This window comes from Sturnus vulgaris, chromosome 10 (assembly GCF_052056855.1).
Source record: "Sturnus vulgaris isolate bStuVul1 chromosome 10, bStuVul1.hap1, whole genome shotgun sequence".
NCBI classification, from domain to species: domain Eukaryota; kingdom Metazoa; phylum Chordata; class Aves; order Passeriformes; family Sturnidae; genus Sturnus; species Sturnus vulgaris.
Genome location: NC_142252.1, coordinates 14817585 through 14837828, shown reverse-complemented (window position 1 = coordinate 14837828; position 20244 = coordinate 14817585). Strand labels below are relative to the sequence as shown.

At 50.7% G+C, this 20244-nt stretch overlaps 1 protein-coding gene across 3 annotated transcripts in view; it reads left to right on the top strand.

Annotated features, from left to right (window-relative positions):
- TP63 (tumor protein p63) overlaps positions 1-7992 on the top strand; it is a 102311-nt gene extending 94319 nt beyond the window's left edge. For all 3 annotated transcript variants that reach the window (XM_088170909.1, XM_088170908.1, XM_014891586.2), the window contains 4 exons: positions 1681-1838; positions 2731-2875; positions 3695-3788; positions 5035-7992. In XM_088170909.1, coding sequence (XP_088027035.1) covers positions 1681-1838; positions 2731-2875; positions 3695-3788; positions 5035-5328 — 691 coding nt within the window. In that variant the 3' untranslated portion in view covers positions 5329-7992. The remainder of the gene's footprint in view (positions 1-1680; positions 1839-2730; positions 2876-3694; positions 3789-5034) is intronic.
- The last annotated feature ends 12252 nt before the right edge of the window (positions 7993-20244 follow it).

The window sequence follows — 20244 nt, the reverse complement described above, 5'->3', positions numbered from 1 at the left end:
AATTGAAATTTCAGATCTGAATCATTCCCTTCACTCTGAAAAGTTGGTTCTGAACTTCATGGCTCGGTTTCACTTCCCCTTGGGAGTTGCTGCCATTGTTAATATTAATTTGTGAAGCTTCTTGTGCTTTCCACTTCCTTGAGTCTGTGAAGTTTGCTGGATCTTGTCCTGCATCTTCACTGCCAAAGGACAGTTCACACCCTTCTGTACCTCCTGTAATTGTGTAATTAGGTAACATTTCTTCAGGGCCTTAGATACTCTAGCCTGTTAGCATAGATGTTTTCTCCACCCAACACTGCAAGTCTTGAAAGTGCAGGAAGCTGGAGACAATGTAATTGTATGGAACTTGACCTTGAGTGCTGAAGGTTTTAATAAATTGTCTAGGAATAAGCCTTTTCTTTCCTTTTAGACTTTGCTTATTTGGAGTAATAATTATTCTATTTGCATAGAAGAAAAGCCAGTTCTCACAAATTGGTGCAACCAGTTATACCCAGATGAGAACAAGTTTCCCAGTGGGAAATAAGATGGGAATGTGCCCTTGGACACTCACCATGGAGTCGGTGTGATATGAGTGCCAGGCCCTGTGGTGAGCTGGGCAACCTCAGCTCTGCAGGGTGACCATGGCTTGAGGGTCCTTGTGCCTGGGAAGCAGGCACATTTTCCAAACCTTTGCCCAATCCTACAAATGCCCCTGATGTCAGAGAGAAAAACCTTCTCCCTTGTGGCATGACGACGCCGTGCCAATTGTGCTGTTGGACTGGCTTTAATGACCATTTTCTGCATATCCCACATAAGACCCCACTCCAGATGGGATGCCACAGCCGAAACTCGATCTGGGAGCTGGGCTGCCGTTCAGAAGCAGCCTAGTCTTGGCAGTCTGGATCACTTACATGGCAGGATTGCAGCTGGGACCCCTGGGGCTGGGCAGCAGGGAGCTCTGGCAAGCCTCTCTGGCCCACTCAATGCGTATTCTGGATGGAGTTTGGGGCTGGATGGGCTTGAGGGAGGCTAGTGCTGTTGTCAGGTGGTAGCAGGAACTTGATCCTCTCTGCAAGCAGCCTGAAGGGTTTGGATACCAGGTTTGCCTTAACACCAGCAAAAACTGCCTGTCGGCATCCCAGGCGGCTCTGACCATCTCAGTAGTGGTCCCTAAAGTGCATGGAATCTGTCTTGAGCAAGGAGCCCTTGGCACCTGAGAATGGCCTGATTATATGAGTAACTAGGAATTTTGGAAAAAATAAGGTGATAAGCATGACCCAATCTGAAAACTGTTTCTGCAGTCAGGTTTCAGGGACATTTAGGATGGTTTGAGCTGGTTTTATTGTTCCTATGAAAAAGTCTTTGACCACAAGGAGAGCTTAACTTAAAAGTACTCTTCAAATCTTGGCAGATGTTTGCTGGCTTTCTGTATATTCTTTTCAATTTAAAAACTTGCATAGACACTTCTTAAATAAAAGTTTCAACTAAAAGTTAAGCTTTCCTTTTTTTGGTACTTCATTTTTTTTAAAGTACTGAGAATATTTGGGAAACCTCTCATTTCCTGTTGACTCATTCTCCAGTGATTTTTTTCTGTGATGCTCCTACGGTGTCAGTGATTTCACTGCCCATGTAGCCCCTTGGGTGCACACTCTGAACACCCAGCTGCTGTGATCCCTGTCCTAACATCTCCTTGGTTTGCAGGACCTCCATGCAGTCGCAGTCCTCCTATGGCTCCAACTCTCCACCACTCAGCAAAATGAACAGCATGAACAAGCTGCCCTCGGTCAGCCAGCTCATCAACCCCCAGCAGCGCAATGCCCTGACCCCAACCACCATCCCCGACAGCATGGGAACCAACAGTAAGAATCTCTTATTCCTCCTTCTCCTGTTCCCTGCGTGTTCCCTGCTAGTCTGGACAGGGAGACTTGGCATCTCTGTGTTTCTAGTGTTAAGCTGGAGAGCCTGGAGTCATTTGCCATAAACCTACAGAGCCAAATAAATATAGCTCACTGGTGTGCCACGGGGCAAGGCTTCAGCATCCTGCCCAGAGCCTCACAGGGTGAACAGAGCTGCTGCTTGCTGCAGATCTAGCTGCCTGCACTGTCCTCTGGCTTTGGAGACTTGCTTCTTCTTCCTTTCCCAGCAGAGGAGATGCAAACGTTGGCAACATTTTTTCCCCTCGGTTCAATTAAGAAAGTTCTTAATTTCAAAGGAAACATCTTGCAGTTCTGTTCCTCCTGGCTGCTGCTGTGTGCTCAGCAGCCCTGTAAATCCAGGATGACAGACATGGTTCTGGGGCCTGAGTTTTGTTGAGGCTTTTTTGGTTGGTGTTTTGTTTTTTAATTTCTTTCAAAACAGCTGGACTCTTGCCCACACCTGTTGCTGAGTCCCTTCTGGTGCTCCTGCTGTCTCTGAAAACAAAGCTGTTTGGCTGCTGTATTAGGTTACTCTGCTGGCTCTGTCCTGCTCCTCTCCTTTGGCAGGGCAAGCCAGGGTTTCTATCCAGCCTGTCTGGGAGGGAAGATGTCATGACATGGTACTTTCTCCTGTGAGGGGAGAGCTCCAGAAGGACTGTCTGTAATCTGGCCCTTGGCCCTGCCTGAAACTTCTCATGAGCTTTCCCTGTGCAGGGTTTTACAGGGGATTTCAGGCTGCTTCAGCTGTGGGTGCTGTGCTTGGGTGCCGTGCTGGGGGTGAAGCCAGGGTCTGGGCATGCCTGGGTAACAATGTGCTCCTCCTTCTCTCCTCCAGTTCCCATGATGGGCACCCACATGGCCATGACCGGTGACATGAATGGCCTCAGCCCCACGCAGGCGCTGCCTCCTCCCCTCTCCATGCCTTCAACGTCCCACTGCACCCCCCCTCCTCCATACCCCTCAGACTGCAGCATCGTCAGGTGAGCGGGAGCAGGCTGGCCCGGCACACTGCCCACACCAAGGGAGCAGAGCCCTTGGGTCAGGAGCCTGCGTGATCCTGGAGCACTGGATCCCACTGGGCCCTTGGCAGTCCTGAGGCTGGCACCTTCTGGGCAGCGAGCCTCAAATCCCCACCTCTGAGCAGTGAGACAAACAGGGACGTTAGGACTGCAAGAAAGCTGAGGGATGCAGCATCTGTTGGACTGGTGGAGTTTGAGGGTGCCAGGCTGTCTTGCAAACACTTCTCGTTTTTCTGTTTTCCCCTCTGGCCACTTGACAAGCCATGGCTGGGGTCAGAAGCCCCTTTGCCCTTTGTGAGGTCAAACCACTTGAAAGATGCTGCCCATAAATGAGGAACCCTTTACACTTAGGGAAGAATGTGCTGATTGACAGTGCTTGATGTGTCTGAGCCCTAGACCCCATGCCTTGCTGAAGCCCTCTGTGCATGCACCAGGCTGCCATGGGCTCAGCCACCTTCTGGGTGCCATGACCTGGCAGGAGGGTCTGTGTGAGCCCTCCTGCCTCCATACCCAGGCTGTGCAGCACCAGCTCTTGACTAAGGCAGGGTGCTGCCATGAGGGCTGTCTGCTGGATGCTGAGCTGAAGGACTCCCTCGTTTGTTTGATGTGGCAGCAATGTGGCTTGCTGGCCTGGGATGTCTTGGAGGAGGTCAAGCCAAGGGTGAAAGCTTTGTTTCCTGTTGCTGCAGATTGGCTGAGTGTTTGGGTTTTCTGTGGTTTGGGCTGTTGCAGCCAGGGTGATCCTATTTTCTCTCTCCTTCCTTCCTTCCTCCTCTGCAGCTTCTTAGCGAGGTTGGGCTGCTCATCCTGTGTGGATTATTTCACGACCCAGGGGCTGACCACCATCTATCAGATTGAGCATTACTCCATGGATGTAAGTAACTCCTCACCATTTCCTTTGTTTGCACTCTTGGCCCTGCATTAGGAACAGGTCAGAAATCCAGACTCAGTATACTTTTATTTTTACATGATTAGTTTGATTTAAGGCTGTTGCACATAGAGAGGAGATGTTATGAGGTGAAGAGAGGCTGGACTTGGGGCCAGCGCTGTAACTGCCTTGCCTGGCACAAAGAGTGTCTCCCCTTCCCCAGCTCTGTGTGAGCCCCCGGAGCGCCCCCAGCCCACGTGCCTGTTAATTCTGTAAGGCTCGGTTTCAGTTTACACCTCACTCGCCTGCAGACAAGTAGGCTCTCCAGAAGTGGTCTGCATTTTTCCCTCCCTGCTTCTGTTTTCTGCCCTTACCTTAATCATCTTCCCTTGCCAGGGGCATCTCATCCCTGTTTGTTGTTTTCTCTTTTTTATTCTTGCATGGCTTTTGCTGCAGAGTTGCTGCTTTCTCTCCAGGGCCATTACTCTCGTCTGAGCTGGCTGTCCCATTTTTTTCCCCCCAAGACTTTGGGAGACTCTGGTGCTTTTGCTCCCTAGCATGGGCTGCCTTCCTTCTGCTGCTGCTCTAGTTAGAAAAGCTGACCCAAATTAACTGAAGTTTGTTGCTAATTTTTTCAGAAGCTGATACCATGTATCCTAGAGTTTAGGTAATGCAACCCTCAGATTTTGCAGCAGAAATTACGGGGCCTCAAAGTACAAGTTTTCTAAGGCCATGTGTCTGTTATTAAATTTGATTATGTTAAAATAATTAAGACAGTTCCTATAGAGTCACACCCAGAGCTCTGAATACTGGAGCTCAGGCTTGGATTCTAAAATCCTGTTGTAGGCTTTGAAATAAACATGGAAATTTTCGAAGCCATTGACCTTCAGCAGCTCAGCATCTCCTCACCACTAATAGCCAGCAGATCTCCCTGAGGTTGCCTTGGACGCCTTGCAGTCCAGTTAAGCTTCTAGCTTTAGGTCATCACGTTCTATGCATGAGCAAGTGTTTTGTGCAACTTAAGAATAGAGTTTGTGCCTTCAAAACAGGCCATTGCTGCCTCGTGACCCCACAATGCCTGATCCAGAGTGAACCACTACTTTCAGGAGTAGTGGTTTGTCTCCTGTTGTGCATCGTGGCCACCTGGGTTTTAGCAGCTTTGGTGGCTCTTGGTGTCCCAGAGGTTGTGCTCGCTCCTGGATCCCAGCTTATCCCGGGGCTCCCCTTCTAAGCCCTGCACCTTGCCTTGCAGGATCTGGTGAGCCTCAAGATCCCGGAGCAGTTCCGCCATGCCATCTGGAAGGGCATCCTGGACCACCGGCAGCTCCATGACTTCTCCCCTCCCCACCTGCTGCGCACCCCCAGCGGCGCCTCCACGGTGAGCGTGGGCTCGAGCGAGACGCGCGGGGAGCGCGTGATCGACGCCGTGCGCTTCACGCTGCGCCAGACCATCTCCTTCCCGCCCCGCGACGACTGGAACGACTTCAACTTCGACATGGACGCCCGGCGCAACAAACAGCAACGCATCAAAGAGGAGGGCGAGTGAGAGCCTCGGGCCCCTCCTCCACCCCGCCCCGGCCACGAACTGCTCAGCCCTTCGTTTGTCTTCCTTCTGCTTGGTACTGCACCCCCGGACGGAGGGCGGAGGGAAGCTTCTTGCTCGCTCCTGCTAGGTCATGCCCCGGGTGCTGTCTAGCTCGTGCTCCTGGACTGCAGCCTCCACCCTCTTGCGAGGGGAAGAGCTGAGCGAAGGGGGAAGGTGGGTGGTATTTCCTTGAAAACCGTTGACCTTCTTGAGAAGGCCGACTTGTTTCGTGTTTTCCTTTGGGGAGAGGGCTTCTTTTCTCAACTTTTTGAATCTTCGCACACCTTGTGGGTGCCCTGACTTGCAAACGTGTTTCTCTCACCCAGCAATCCCACTTTGAAAAGCTGGAAGGTTAAAATAAAATCCTAAAAAGCCAAAAAAATAAACCCTGAAAAAAAACCCCAAGCAGCCAGAAGTACCCCAACAACACAACCAAAAGCAAAAACCCAAGCCTTGAACTGACAATTTATCTGAAAAAATCCATGGGAATTGGTCTGCTGAACGTTGCACTTAAACAGCCTCCTCCCCTGGAGCTGAGTGCTCTGTTCATGTGTAATATTCATAATATTCTCCAGCTGAGACAGCACATGCACTTTGCTGGGCAGGCCAGTGCTTACAGCACCTGCATCCTACTTTTGCCTTTTCCCTCACCTTCTCTGGAAAAACCAAGCCTGCTCTCTTCTTGTTTTGGATATGCATGTGTATGTCCTGGTTTGCTCCGTTCAACCTCAGTGGTGTGAATAAAACTACTCATCACTCTTGCATTCTGCCCCCACCCAAAGTTTACCCGTGCTGCAGTACTACTGAAATTTAAGCTGTAGGATTAGGCTTTGCCACACATGCAGCCTGGCTAGTTTAAGGATATTTCCCACCTAGCCTCCAGTTAAATGGAGCAGCCAGAGCTGCACACCAGTTTGTAGGGCTTCAGCTATCCTAAACTCAGACAGCCTTTCACATACATTGGTTTCCTCCCAAGTAAAGTAGCCCTGCCTTTAGGTATATCTGTAATGGGTTGGAACCTGTTGTGTTTGTTGCTCTAGGTTAAGTGACAAGCAACTAGAAGAGTCAAACAATAGCCACCAAGCTGCCTTAAATCAAGGACCAGTTCCTGGTACTATGAGTGGTGTTACTGCAATAAGCCATGTTTACATGAGAAATTGATTTTTCTCTGTTTTTTTTTTCTTGACGGGATCTACCACAGTTGTGCTCTGGTGCATTTCCTCCTACTGCCAGTGGTCCTCTGGATAAATAGCTGAACAGTGCATGTTTCCACATTATTAGCCAAAGTAGTCATACTCTAAGGTATACCAAACAAACCTAAGCTGAGGAGAAAGGCGCTCAGCACAGCTGCTTTCAAGTCAGCTTGCTCTTTTTAACAGTAAGCCTGACTTTTTTTTTTTTTTTTTAACTGGCAAAAGACTGAAAAAAGCAACTTAAACTTTTTATTCTACCTTGCTACAGCTGAATATACTGGTCGCAGTACAGCGGCTGTTTGTGGGCCCTGCTCTGTGCCATGCATTTCATTTAACTCCAGTATGGTTAGCATCCTCCATCTGTCTGTTGTGCCAGGTCTGTGTTGCATTCAAAGACTGCCTTTTGGTAGCTGTGCAAGCCTGTTTTGGTTACCTGTAAATGGTGATGCCACTGTCGAAGTCTGTATATAAATATTTTGTACATAGAATTGTTTGTTTTCCTACAGCATAACATGACAATTTTTATTTCTTCTTGGGCTACTGGGACCGAACCACAATAAAATGTTGTTTGTTTTTCTGTTTTTTAATTATTATTTTTATGCAGAAGGCTAGTGGTTACAAATCGTGTAACAAACAACTAGTCATTGGATGAATATATTTGTATTTTTCATACTGAGATTACTGTGTTATTTTGCAGTTGAGGGGGAGGGGGGCACGTACTGGAAGCCTGTTGTATCATTTTATTTTGTAACACTTCAAAGAGCAGTGTCCTAGATTTCAAAGTATTTAACATGCTCAGTGTGAGAACTTACTATATCTCTTTTTTTTTTTTTCTATATAGTACAAAAGAAGAGAGTCATTCTGCTCTTGACTTGATGCAATGATTAATTCAGCAGGGCAGTATTGGTGTGAGCAAAGGGTTAGTGCAGATACTTTACAAATCCCTGGAGGTGAATTAGGCTGTGCCCTTCTCACCTCCGAGGTTTTGCATCTCCATTGTGTAGTCCTCCTGAGCTGCTTCAGTACTGTACATACATTAATGCAAAAGACACCGTCATTTTTAGGATCTAGGGGGCTTTGGACTATTAAGGTTAATTCAATTAATGCTGTGCCCAGAGTCTGGGTGCAAGAACTTCAGTATCTGCTTCTCAACTCGGCAGCCAGATGGAGCTTTTCTGCTGCATCACTGATGATTAAAATATATGCTGTGAAAACCTCCTTTCTACTGTATGCAACTATGGTAGCCACTTCTGTATAACGGGAATCTTCAAGTGAGTTTGAACTGCTGTAGCTTTTGCCCTCCCCTATGTAGAGCTGTGATTTTGTTTTGTTTTGAGGCGTCGAAGTGTTAACTGAGCTGAGTATCTGCCAGTGCTTGTAGCAATGACAGTGTTGCCTGGAACACCTTGTTGTTGAAGTGAGTGAAAATAAAAGCCGAAACTGAAAATGACACTGGATTCCCAAACTTCTTTTCCTCCCTGTGTGTCTTCTTGGAAAAGTCTTCCTCTGAGCAGCTGGGGCTTAGTGTCACCTTTGCCCATGGGTGCAGTTTTTCTGTCCCCACAGAATCTGAGTCCTGAGGGTGTGGTCCACGTGCCATCGCACATCCATCTGCTGCCTTTCTGACAGATGCAGTAGGTCAGCTCCATAAAACTCTTGATGAACTGTGAAGTGTTCAGTCTTTGGCATGGCTCTTTTTTGCCCTTGTTTTGTTTCTGAGCAGGATGCCGGTTAGTGCCCCACATTCCATGTCCTGCTGGAGGGAGGGAGTGTGTGCTTGGAGCAGGCAGGGTCAGTGCTGCCCTTTGACTTCCACACTTGGGAAATAGCCTTGCACCAAAGGCTTTGTGCATCACCGTCTGCACCCTAGCAAAGCCGTTTCCTTCTCCTTTGCATCTCAATTTTTCTTCCAATTTCTTCTTCTCAATTTTTCTTCTTACTTTGAAGTGAGAAACAGCTCAGAGCCGCTGGGGGTGGCTGTCCTGAAGGGGGTGGGAGTAGCTTCCATTAGTTGGGGACTTCATTCTGTCCATGGACCACCACATTAACAGCCCAGCTTCATCAGTCGTTTCTGACAGGGGCCCCATGACTGTGTCTTACAGTTTTTATGGGTTATGGTTGGGGGAGGATGCTTAGGAATGGGGACAGTAGAAAGAAAACCCCAAAAAGGTCTTAAAAGAAGAGGCTGCCTCAGCTTCCCTTGGGAGCTGGTTTGATGGGGGTAGGGAATGCCTGCCTCATTCCTTTGGTTCTGATTACTGTTGCTTTTCCCTTTTCCCCAATGCTCAGAGAACTAGACTCTAGATAACAATATCCAGAGGCAAAAGCACCCTGTTTGCACTCTGGTAGTCGGAGATTGCCTGAATGTGGTATTAAAAATTAGTATGTTGTTCTCAAAAGAGAGAAATGCTACCTGTGAGAATCTGCTGTTTCAGCTGATGGATTCTGCCTCTAAATGAGCGAACTGGATCACATAAAATAAGATTTCTGTTTCTATTGAACAGATAGGCTTCAACTACAGTTGTAATTTCTGTCTGCTGTGATCCACTGCTGAAGTGGGGAATCTCTGCATTGCTTAGGCTACAGCAGGAGTTTCAGTGCTGAGGAATCCCAAGCTGCTGCTCTCCCTTTAGCCCTCCACCCCTACCCACTGGAATTTCGTCTTTGGATATTGGGATGCTTCATTTGCAAGCACGAAGGTTCCAGGGCAGGGATCCATTATGAGCTTCCAGCTGTGTTTTGCAAGCCTGGGTGGACCTCTGAAGATGTGCATGCCCTTCTCTCTGTTAGTCCTAAGTGTGCTGAAGCTAGCAGTCCTCTGGGATGAAACTTACCCGGACACAACAAAACTTGTGTCTGAGTGGAGCCTGTGGAGGGTGTCCTGTTCACCGTGTTCTTCCTGTCTTGTGTGCTTTAGCAAACCCCCTTCCTGATGGCAAAGCAGCTGCCTGTGCCATGGGGGAAGGATTACAGGAGCTGGCCTCCCACTCTGCCTCTTCCCAAGTTGTTTCTCCATGGGAAAACCATGTGGGCAGCCCAGCCCTGCACGGAGTCAGAGCTAGGGCTGTTTGCCCTTCCGATTAACTGGGCTATGGAATGTGTACCTCTTGTCATTTGCTGTGTGGGGGTTAGTGGGGAGCCTGCAGGGCTGCCCTGCCTGGCCCCTGTGGGCTGTGCCTGTGCTCAGCCCGTGCCAGGGAGGTTTGGCACACAGCTCTCTCTGCCTGCCACGCTCCAGCTGGTGGTTTTTGGGTCCTGAGTCGTTTTGCCTATGACCCATGGCAGAATTGTCTTCCTGAGCACATAGCAGAAGGTGGAGGCTGCAGTTTTGTAGCCTTATTGTTGATATTTGGATACACTGGCCATGAAGGTCAAATAAACAGGAAGGAAGCTAATCTTTATGCTCTGTTGGCAAGGACTGGCTGTGGCTTTCTCCCAGCTTGCTTCCCTAAGGTGAAGGAGCCACAATTTTATTCAGAGGTGTATGGTAGTTATCTTTTGTTAAGATTCTCTATCCTGATCTCTATCCCCATCAACTGATACAGGCCCAGCCTCTCAAATTTTTTATGCATTCCTTCCCACATGGTCTAAAAATCAGCAGTGTGAAACTAGGTGGTTTTAGATTTGTATGTAAGTGCACTGCAGCAGCAGTTAGTGTTAGTAGGTGCCTTCAATTCAGTGAGGAGTCAGAGCCCTCTGCATCCTATTTGTCTGCCTGTGGATGTTGTAGGGCTGCCCATTGCAGCTCTGCCCTGCTGCTGGGTGACTTCCTTGGCTCAAAGTGGTCAAAGTTGTTTTCTGGAGGGTGTTCGGGGGATTAACTGGTTTTGTTAAAATGTTTTGACTTCCTTGCCAACACTCCTAGTGTTGTATGTTTTATTCTTAGGAACATCAGCTCTGCCTTTATGAAATAAGCCGGGTGCCTGGGGCCACAGGTGAGTAAAGGAAAGACTGTGGGATTAGGGGGCAGGAGATGCAGGAATTGGGGCAGGACAAGGGACTTGCAGCTACAGGTCCAGGGCATGGATGAGCACTGAGAGACATCGTTGAGGGTGGTATACGGTAGCTGTGTACCTGTTGCCTTGAAACCAAGGCCTGAAGGGTCCCTACTACAGCTGAGGACATTGATTGTGCCCAATCTGCCTTGGTGACTGCAGTCACAGCAGTGCCATGGCCCACCCTGCTCCCACAGTAATATCCATAAGAGGCCTTTCCATTTGAGTGCTCTAAGATTGTTTGGTGAGGGTCTCCATGCACACTTCAGCTGATTTTCTCACTACTTTTGCAGTGCACTGCCCTTTGCCTTTGTGGTAACATGGGCACAGCAGGCAGTGGCTTTTTGGCTGTGCCACTTCCCCTGATGATGGGGATACGTGCTCCAACAGGAGGTGTGTGCCTGCTGGCATGCTCAGCAATTACTCACCAGCAGCTGGGCTGATACCAACCATTACAACATGCAAGGGAGATGCTTATATTGTCTCTCCCAAGAGCCTAGGGTAGGAGATTAGGCACTCTGCATCATCAGTGGCAAGAAAGTCCCTGGGGAGCCATTCAGAGCATATTAGATTCCCACTCTGAATCATGCCCTGGAAGATGCAGTCTCATTATTGCCTGCATCAAGGCCAAGGGAAGACTAAGCATGTTTGTTAATATTTAGCAGGGTGGCTCTGTCCATACAATCAGCCTTGCTGAGTTCCAAAAGCTTGTGGCTGCACTGAGAGAGAGACACCGTCATGGCACAAGTGTGTGCAGCAAAGAAACTGGTGCAGGGGCTGAAGGGGAAAAGGAGAGCAATGAAACAAATCAGCAGACCTGGGGAAGAGATGCTGCTTTTCCTCTTCTGTTGGAGAGGAGAGGAGAGGAGAGGAGAGGAGAGGAGAGGAGAGGAGAGGAGAGGAGAGGAGAGGAGAGGAGAGGAGAGGAGAGGAGAGGAGAGGAGAGGAGAGGAGAGGAGAGGAGAGGAGAGGAGAGGAGAGGAGAGGAGAGGAGAGGAGAGGAGAGGAGAGGAGAGGAGAGGAGAGGAGAGGAGAGGAGAGGAGAGGAGAGGAGAGGAGAGGAGAGGAGAGGAGAGGAGAGGAGAGGAGAGGAGAGGAGAGGAGAGGAGAGGAGAGGAGAGGAGAGGAGAGGAGAGGAGAGGAGAGGAGAGGAGAGGAGAGGAGAGGAGAGGAGAGGAGAGGAGAGGAGAGGAGAGGAGAGGAGAGGAGAGGAGAGGAATCCAAACTTGTATTTTAAAAAAAAAGTAAAAAACAATTAAGACAAGGTGAGATCTGGCTGCACAGAGGCCAGGACTCTCCCGTGTCCATCGTCTCCCGCTGCTGGGTTCCTTGTCGAGGGGATTCTGTAGAGCAGAAAATGACAAAAAACACCAAAAAAGAGGGAAGAGCCCGGAGCGCTGCCGGGCAGCCACTGCCCCCTGGCGGTGCCGCGCGGCAGCGCAGCCTCAGCTCAGCCCGGGGGAGCCGCGGGTGCCCCACGGCCACTCGGGGTCACAGCGTGGGCAGAGTTTGTCAAGCCGCCCCTTCTCAGCCCCTGCGCCCCACGTGCAGGCAGCAGAGCAACTCCTGTTTGTTTATTTTGCATGAGCGGAATAAGCAAGTGACTCCTTGGTGTTGTTACAAAACCAATCTTCCTGCAGCCACCTCTTGGGAAAGCAGCTGCTCTCCTGCCTTTGCCATGCACACAGGGGATCTCCCAGTGTTGTGCCCATCCCAACCCACGCCAGCACAAATGAGAAATTCAGAAGATGAAGACCAAAACCCATCACCTGCCAAACCAGCAGAGATGGCTCTCACCCCAAGCAGCCCTTGGGTGCAAGAAGCCTGAAGCAGTGCCTTTAGTTGGTGAACCTCTGCCCAGAGATGCCTCCAGAGCCTACCTACCCCAGGAGGCACATTGGAGCAGCAGCAGTGCACGGGTGCCTTGTGCACATCACCTCCAGCCCAAGGCAGGTGCAGCAGCGCCCCGGGCACCGTGCGTGCCCTGCCCGGGGGCAGCAGGGCTGCTCCACCTTCCCTTCACGCACACACACAGCCTTGGCTGCAGAAGTCTTCCCTGCCACAGCGATACACATCGCTTCTTCCAGCTGAGAAAACACCAGCGGGTGTTTATTTGGCAGCGAGCACACGCTGCAGCCAGAACTCCCACAGCAGCACCTGCCTGCCCGGCAGGCAGCTCAGCCGGTCTGGGTGGGGACCCCGGCACCCCCCGGCACCTCTGCGGCTCCAGGGGCTCCCCCGGGGGCTGCTGGCCCCGAGGCTGTGAGCTGGCTGTGCCTCAGTGTGATGGTGAGTCTGTCAAAGCTCACCTGGCACATGTGGGTCCTGCTCCAGGGAGGACAAATGTGGGAAGAGCCCCCGGAGCTGGGCAGGCACCTGCTGCAGGTCGGGGCTGTGCCGTGGAGATGGTGTGCAGCTCCCAAGGAGAAGCTGGAGAGGAGAGCACCCACCTTGGCAGGCAGGTGGAGAACGGTGCTGTGGTGGCAGCCATGTGTGTGGGGCCACCTCTCTGCTGGGCAGAAAGTCACCCCCACTGCTCACCCCTGCCTCGAGTGAGCCCACTTTCCCTGGCTAGGGACACCACAATTTTCAGGGAGCCTGGACAGAAGTGCCCATTTGCACTCACACCTGTGGGAGGGCTGCTCAGCTCTCAGGTGTGGACAGGCATTTTTCAGGCACTTCTGTTCAGGTGTTCAGCCCAATCATCTCCAGGATTTACCTGCACTTCCCTTTTCCCCATCAGCAGCTCCAAGGTGAAGCTGGGCAGAAGAAGGTTTGAAGGTGAAGATGTTGTGGTGACCCCTTAGAAAGTGTTTTCAGCTCTGTCCTAGAACAGCAAACTCTAGCAAGCTGTTTCCCAGTTTTTTAGGAGAACCTCTGATGTCCTCCAGTTTTTCCTGAGCTTCCTAAGTGAAACCCCAGGAAATATTCTGACTTCTTCCTGTTTTCTTCCTGGGGTTGTTTTCATTTGTTGGCTGGTTCCTTTTTATTTTTGTTTTGTTTTCCCAAATCTCTTTGTGAGCCTCTGATTAATTCAGCTTCTGATTCCTTGGCCGTCGCCTCTGGAGACAATGCTGAAGATTTCCACACATGTGATCCATCTTCTTCTTGGCTGCATAGCCCTCAGTGCTGGGATTGGGTAAGAAATGTTACAACAGACCCTAGTACACTGTAGCAGGGATGTTAGGAAATAAAATATTGCACAGTGCTGTGTGAAAAACTCTTTGATTAATTAAAGGAGTGGGCGGCAACACAATTGCATCAAATTATCCACGCGCCGTGGCAAAACGCGAGATACAGGCATTGATTTCTTATTCCAAGGACACGGACAAGCAGCCCTTGCTGAGCCTGCAGAGAGTGGCAGGCCTGAAGGTGTACAGGAGTATTTCCATGGAGACGTTTTCCACAGAAACAGGAGGTATTGGATCACCTCCACCACGCTGTGCCTCAAAGGTGCTGCAATGCCCGTGTGTGAGAAGCCTGGCCCCGAGCAGTGCCCTCCCCTCAGGGCAGTTTTTGGCCTCTCAAGGCTGATGCTGAGCCAGCTCTGAGCACTGGCCAGTCCTTTCCCTCTGGCCTGAGCCTCAAACCCACAACAACCTTTGAAAATCCTGAGCAGGGCTTCCCTTTACTGGAGAGCAGCCTGTGGTGGTTTCTGCCTGCCACTGAGATGATTTGCTCTCCTTAGAGAAGGTTCATTCCAGCTGTAAGTGACCGGGTAGCAATACAGTTGCTTCTACTACAGTTTCTATTCTAGTTTTCCTGCTGCTTAATTAGTGATTAAACAGGAGGAAGTCCGTTGTTTAGGAGCTATCAGTAGGTAGGATTGTGCTGTACATTGGAGGTTTAGGGCTCACAGTAAAAATGGATGCACCAAAACCACACGTGAACTTGATTTTGCACAACTCTAACAGCAGAGACTCGGCTTGCCCTGAAGAAGAGATGGCTGAACATGTTCCACCTGGCCCAGAACCTTATCATTTCACCCAAGGGTAAAATATTAGTGAGTAACCATTAAGCCAAGTACATTACAGTCAGGCCATGGGCAGCAGCTGTCTCAGATGGTTTCAGCCTTGCCTCAGAGATGAGGAAATTGGACAAGTCATGTCCAATGCCCTGCCAGGGCCAGGGCTGCCAGCAGCTACACAAAGGTGGGCAGGTGAGGAGGTGAAGGCACCTGGATCCTACACAGGCAGTGACCAGCTGCTGTCTGAAGAGGCCCCAGGAACCAGAGAGCTGAATGAAATTGTATTTTGTTTGTTTGTTTGTTTATTTGTTTGTTTTTGTTGTGATGCCCCATGGCCAGGAAGCAGAGCTGAGAGGCCAAGGTGTTTCACAGGAGATGAAGCCCATGGAGAGAACCTAGCTGGAAAGAAACTGGCTCTAGAGTCTCACATCTCCATTCGACTTGAGGTGATGCTGGGCCCAAGGAGCACACAGATTAACCCTTGCATGCCTGCTTAGGCCAGGGCATCTGAAATGGCTTTGACAAGGTTCTCAGCGAGTTGAGACAGGCAAATCAAACCTAGTGAGCCTGCAGAAAAGGATGCCCAAGACAGATATCTATACTAATACAAGCAGATTTCCCAAGCCTGATTTTCTCCCCATTCGTGCTATTGTAGCTGCCTGTGAGCATTCCCACTGCAAGTGAGAGAAGAGCAATGCTGACTGGGGTGGCCAGGCATGACAGGGAGAGAAAAGGTCAAGGTGATGCTCCCAGAGCTGACCTGTGTTCCCAGGCAGCACTCTGCCCTTTCCTCCCTCCTAGGTTAGAACAGGACAGTCCCTTTGGTGCATTTATCCCTGTTTATACCAAGTGGGCCTGCAAGGCAGAGCTGCCTTCAGACTACCATAGCCTGGCACATGGTGACTATTGGCTTGCAAAGCTACTGAAGGAGGGGGAAACAAAAAGTCCTGTGGGTTTCCCCCAGAAGCTGCAGGTATTCAGAAGGAATTAGCAGCAGCCATGTCATTTCTTGGGAAGGGTGGAAGTGCTGGAAATGAGATGAAGTTTGAAGGCAGCAGGGGACAACCCAAGGCAGTGCCTGGGGTGTGCAGCTTGTGGGTCTCCCCAGTACTATGCAATGCTTACACAGGGAGCAAATTGGAATTTCAGCTCTTCCCCATAGCCTGGAGCATGGGCTATCCAGCAGGAGCTTCTGACCTGGAAATTTCCTTTTGCTGCTAGGCCCATCACCAGCACAGGAGAAGTGTTTGTTATCTTTTGTCTGGTGGCGCCAGCAGTTGAGCAAGAAGAGTGGGAGGCTGGCTGCTGGCTCCTGTATCCCTGCCATCAGGAGCTCCCACCTCATCCCACTGGGTGGGGGACTCCCAGGCCTGGTAGCATTCCTGGTATGGTGCAGCTCCCCTTTTGTTTCAGTGTAATTAGTCTGAAAAGGGAGAAAGGATGTGGCATCTTCCACCCCAAGGGGAACTAAAGCCTCATTATCAGGGTGCTGGTCGTGGCTGCAGGGGCAGCACCACAGCAAACAGGGAGGGTTGTGCACAGTGCCAACTGGGCAGGGCAGGGTGTGTGCTCACCAGCCAGGATTTCTCACTCCCTGCAGCACCTGGCTTTGGTGCAGGCACGTTTACTTTCCCCACGGCCTCTCAGGAGGCTCCAGAAGGATGGGCAAGCCCAAGCTGCCAGGAAAACCTGGTGGCAGAACCGTGGGCTTGTGGCTGGCAGGGTGGACCTGGCAGGGCACAGAAGAGTACAGCACATCATTTGCTCGTGGCTGAACTTTTGGAAGATGCACATGAATATCCATCTCTTCATAGCCATGAGCAAGATGGAAAACCCCCCTGGGCTGCTCTGCTTGCAGAGATGCTGTGAAGGCTCTGTGAGTCACCTGGGGAAGCACAGGGTGCAGCCAGGCTCCAGAGAAAGTCCAGATGCTCTTCATCCCATCCCTAGGAATCACTGTCTGGGACACATTTTGATGTGGGGATGGGTATTGTGAGAGTGTTTGCTCAGGGCAGGTCAGGGTGTCAACCACACATGGCTCAGGGCTTTCCCTGGGCACTCCAGTGACAAACCCCTTCCCTGCAGCTGTGCAAAATGAGTGCAGAGATCACCCTCCTGCTGCTGAGGGGTTCACAGCCTGCCCCATTCTCTCCCAGTGCCATGGGCTGACTTCATTTTTCCTTTGATCTCCTGGCCAGAGGAAGGAAGGAGGGGCTCACACGACAGCTTTTTCCAGTGTGCTTGGTGGGGGGAAAAATGCTGTGGAAAGTGGCTGAGGGCTTTCCCCACCTAAACAGGGAGGCCATCCACTCACACCCAGTTCTGCTTGGAGGAACCAAGCTGTGCCTTGATGCTGTAGGCAGGTAACTGTCACAGAGTAGATAGACGTGAAACTACTCAGCTTCTTCTGCCTCACCCAGGGCCAGAAGGGTTTTTTGAAAACAAAAATAAAGAGGAAAATACAGTCTCCACCCTTCCACCCATTTTGGTTGGCAGATCAAATAAAACAATCTCAGAGCTGGCACCATAGGAGCAGTGAATGCCAGCTCCCAGCCTCTCACATGAGCTGTCGAAATGAAAGAAGATGAACAAACAACCCCCAGGTGCCTGGGGGCTGCAAACTGGTTTTAAGATACTGGTGGGTTGTTTTTTCCTGTGTGGTGGTGGGAGCAGCCCCCCACAATCACCACATGACTGGGAAACTGCCCCCTATAGCAAAATGGTCACCCCTGGCTATGGGCACACACTGGGAAGGGCTGAGTGAGAAATGCATGCCACCACAGATGGTTTTCATGGACATACCAGCTTGGGACAATGCAGACGGTGGCAACATGAAGGGGATGTCAGGCTCAGCCATCGCCTCAGATATGCCCAGTGGTGGCAGAAAGCCCTGCAAGGCCAACACAGGTGCCCCACAGCAGCTGGAGCCTCTGCCCTGGATGGATGCACTTGGCCCATGTGTTTATTACTAACCCGTGTTTGGCTGCTGTAACTAATACGAGTCTTTAAAATACAGGTGTGGAGGGGTTCAGTGGTTTTACAGACAAATTCCTCCTGCCTAGGGCTATGTACACTCAGAGGTGGCTCTGGGTTTGCCATGAACAGACCTTGTCATTGGTGCTATGATGATTTTTTTTCAAAATTTGTCAGGGGATCCACATTCTCCTCTCTGGGAGAGGGGGGGATCATAATAGAGCTTCCTTTCCACCTTTGCTACAGCCCAGTTACAGCACCTTGAGCAGCTGGGAGATGCTCTGCAGGGCAGTCACACTTCTGCACAGCTTCTGCCACAATGCAGTCAAATCAACCCCTCTCATTTCCCACACGGGGGCTGCCCAAGGCACATCGGTGGCCAAGTGGTGGCCTCATATCTCACCAGTGAGGTGGGACAAACGTTTAACCTGATGCTTTCAGCTGACATGCTGCAGCAGCACTGCAAGAAGGGGATGTGGCACTGGGCTGCGCTGGGGTATCAGCACCACCCCTGGCACTACCAGCCAGTCTCGTGTTACATTTTACTCCTGAGCTTAGGACCATTGCAAAAAGGCCCTGTGTGATGGGAGGGTGGTTTTTCCAGGTGGTTTTCCCCCCCCCCGACTCAGCTGAGGGGCTGGCACACAAGGCTGTGCAGGAGGTGCTTATCAGCTCACCCCATCACAGCAGTGGGTGAGGGTGCCCTGCCATCTCTGCTGCTAATCTCATTATAAATAAAGGAGGAGTAGAAGCCAAATTGAGCATATATTAATTCCCCCTGCCCTGCCCTGCTCAGCTTCAGGAAATACCTACTAGAATTGCCATTCTCATTACCCAAACCATCCCTGGAACCAGTCATTAGCTGACTTGCCCCTTTGCCAACTGTGTCCTCTCACCAGCCTGCTCTGTTTGCCCACAGGGCCCCCACGGTGCCTGCTCCCACCAGGGCACACCCTGCAGGCTCCTGCACTTGTGCCCTGCCACCAGAGCCCCCCATGCTACTACCCAGCCAGACCACAGCTGGACCCCTCCCCTGAAGTTCAGGGGTGCCTTCAACCACAAACAAGGTGAGGATGGCCAGGCAGCTCTCTGAGTCACCTGTTTTGCTTTCTCAAGTTCCTCTAGTGTGCTGCACTTATTTTTGGTGGGGTTGGATGCTGGCCAGGAGGTTGGGACGTGCTGACATTTATGAATTTTTTTTTCTGCATAACAAAAGTTTTGCTATATGAGAAGGAAACAAACTCAGTGCCAGCTTTCACCATGTGTTTAAAACAAGATAAAAGCAATTCTTGGCTGGCCATGGTATCGTCTGGAACTGTGGAGACAGCAGTTTCCACTGGGGAGATGGTCAGGTGGCCCACACACACTACTACACTGTGCTCCTGGAGGATACTGGGGAGCTCTGTTGCTCTCAGTGACTTCTGTTGAACCTGCCCATGTGAAGCCCCAGGCCCGAAGTGAAGGCAGGGCTGTGCTTGGGCTGAGCAGCAGTGCAGGATCTGACTGTGCCTGGCTGCTCTCCTTTGTTCCTGCTGCTCTTGCTGACACCAAGGCATCTCATTCAGTGCTGGTGTGGAAATGGAGTGGTGGGAGGAGAAGCACACATAAATATGGGCCCATCCACACATGGGGAAGAGCACAGTGTCTTGGAACCTGGCTAGGGTCATACCCCAATGCACAGACAAGCAGGAACATCTCTCCCAGGAAAAGGTGGCTCTTAACTTGTGGGGTGTGGACATAAGAAATAGTAATGGAAACAAAAGGCATACATACTTCTTTCCTCTTTTAATATAGTTCTTCCCCAAAGCAGGACTAGCCCATTTTTATCTCACTGCCAGCTGTTTTGTTCTTTTTTCCCCGAGGCTGGGCAAGGGTGTGGACAGGAGGAAACAACCTCTTTTTTTTTTTAATGACAGTTTTTCATGGGAAGATGTTCAGCTGCCTGTGAGTGCTCAGGTTGGCTCTGCCCAGGTGTAAACATGAGGTGGAAGGATGAGCAGGGCTCAGTGCAAGCTCCACCTGCTTGCTTTGCCCACTCTTTTCTCTGTCCAAGCTGCTCTCAGGCACTCAGCAGCTGCAGGGCAAAGCTGACCCAGGGCAGGCTCTGCTCCCTCCCAAGGCCACAGCACCTCTGAGATGGGGACACCCTTGCACAGGGACTGCCAACCTCACGGTGGGGATGGTGCCACCCAAATTGTCCTTCACCAGGTCAGAGAGCCAGCAGCAGGGTGGGGATAGAGCAGGAGGGATGAAGCTGTGGGGTGGGATGGAGTGGCAGCAGCAGAGGGTTTTCAGCCAGGCTGGCTGCTGGCAGAGCTTGTCAGTGGGGCTCACAGGGTGAACAGAGCTGCTGTCTTTTGGGGTGTCAGTCTAGAGCCTGGGAAATAAAGAGGACATACAAGAAATCCAAATACACCGTATTTTTAAGTTTACCATGGCTTAGCTTGGAATAATGGGGATTAGTCATCATCCAGTGGAGTTGATGGAGACTGACGGTCCACATGGCCCTAAGACTCCACAAGAACATTGGCAAGGTTCAGTTGCTTAAAATTAGTGCCTCAGAAAGTCTCTCAGGCTAATGCCTATGGAATGTCCAGGTTCTTTTAGACTGTAGCCACTGGACATAAAGTTTTAGGTATTTCTGCCTTGATTATAGATTCAGGAATTTATAAGTAGCCACAAGTCTTATTTTCAGGTGAGGTTACAGAGGTGAGCTTCTGGCTGGAGAGCTTTCAGCAGCCACTTGGAG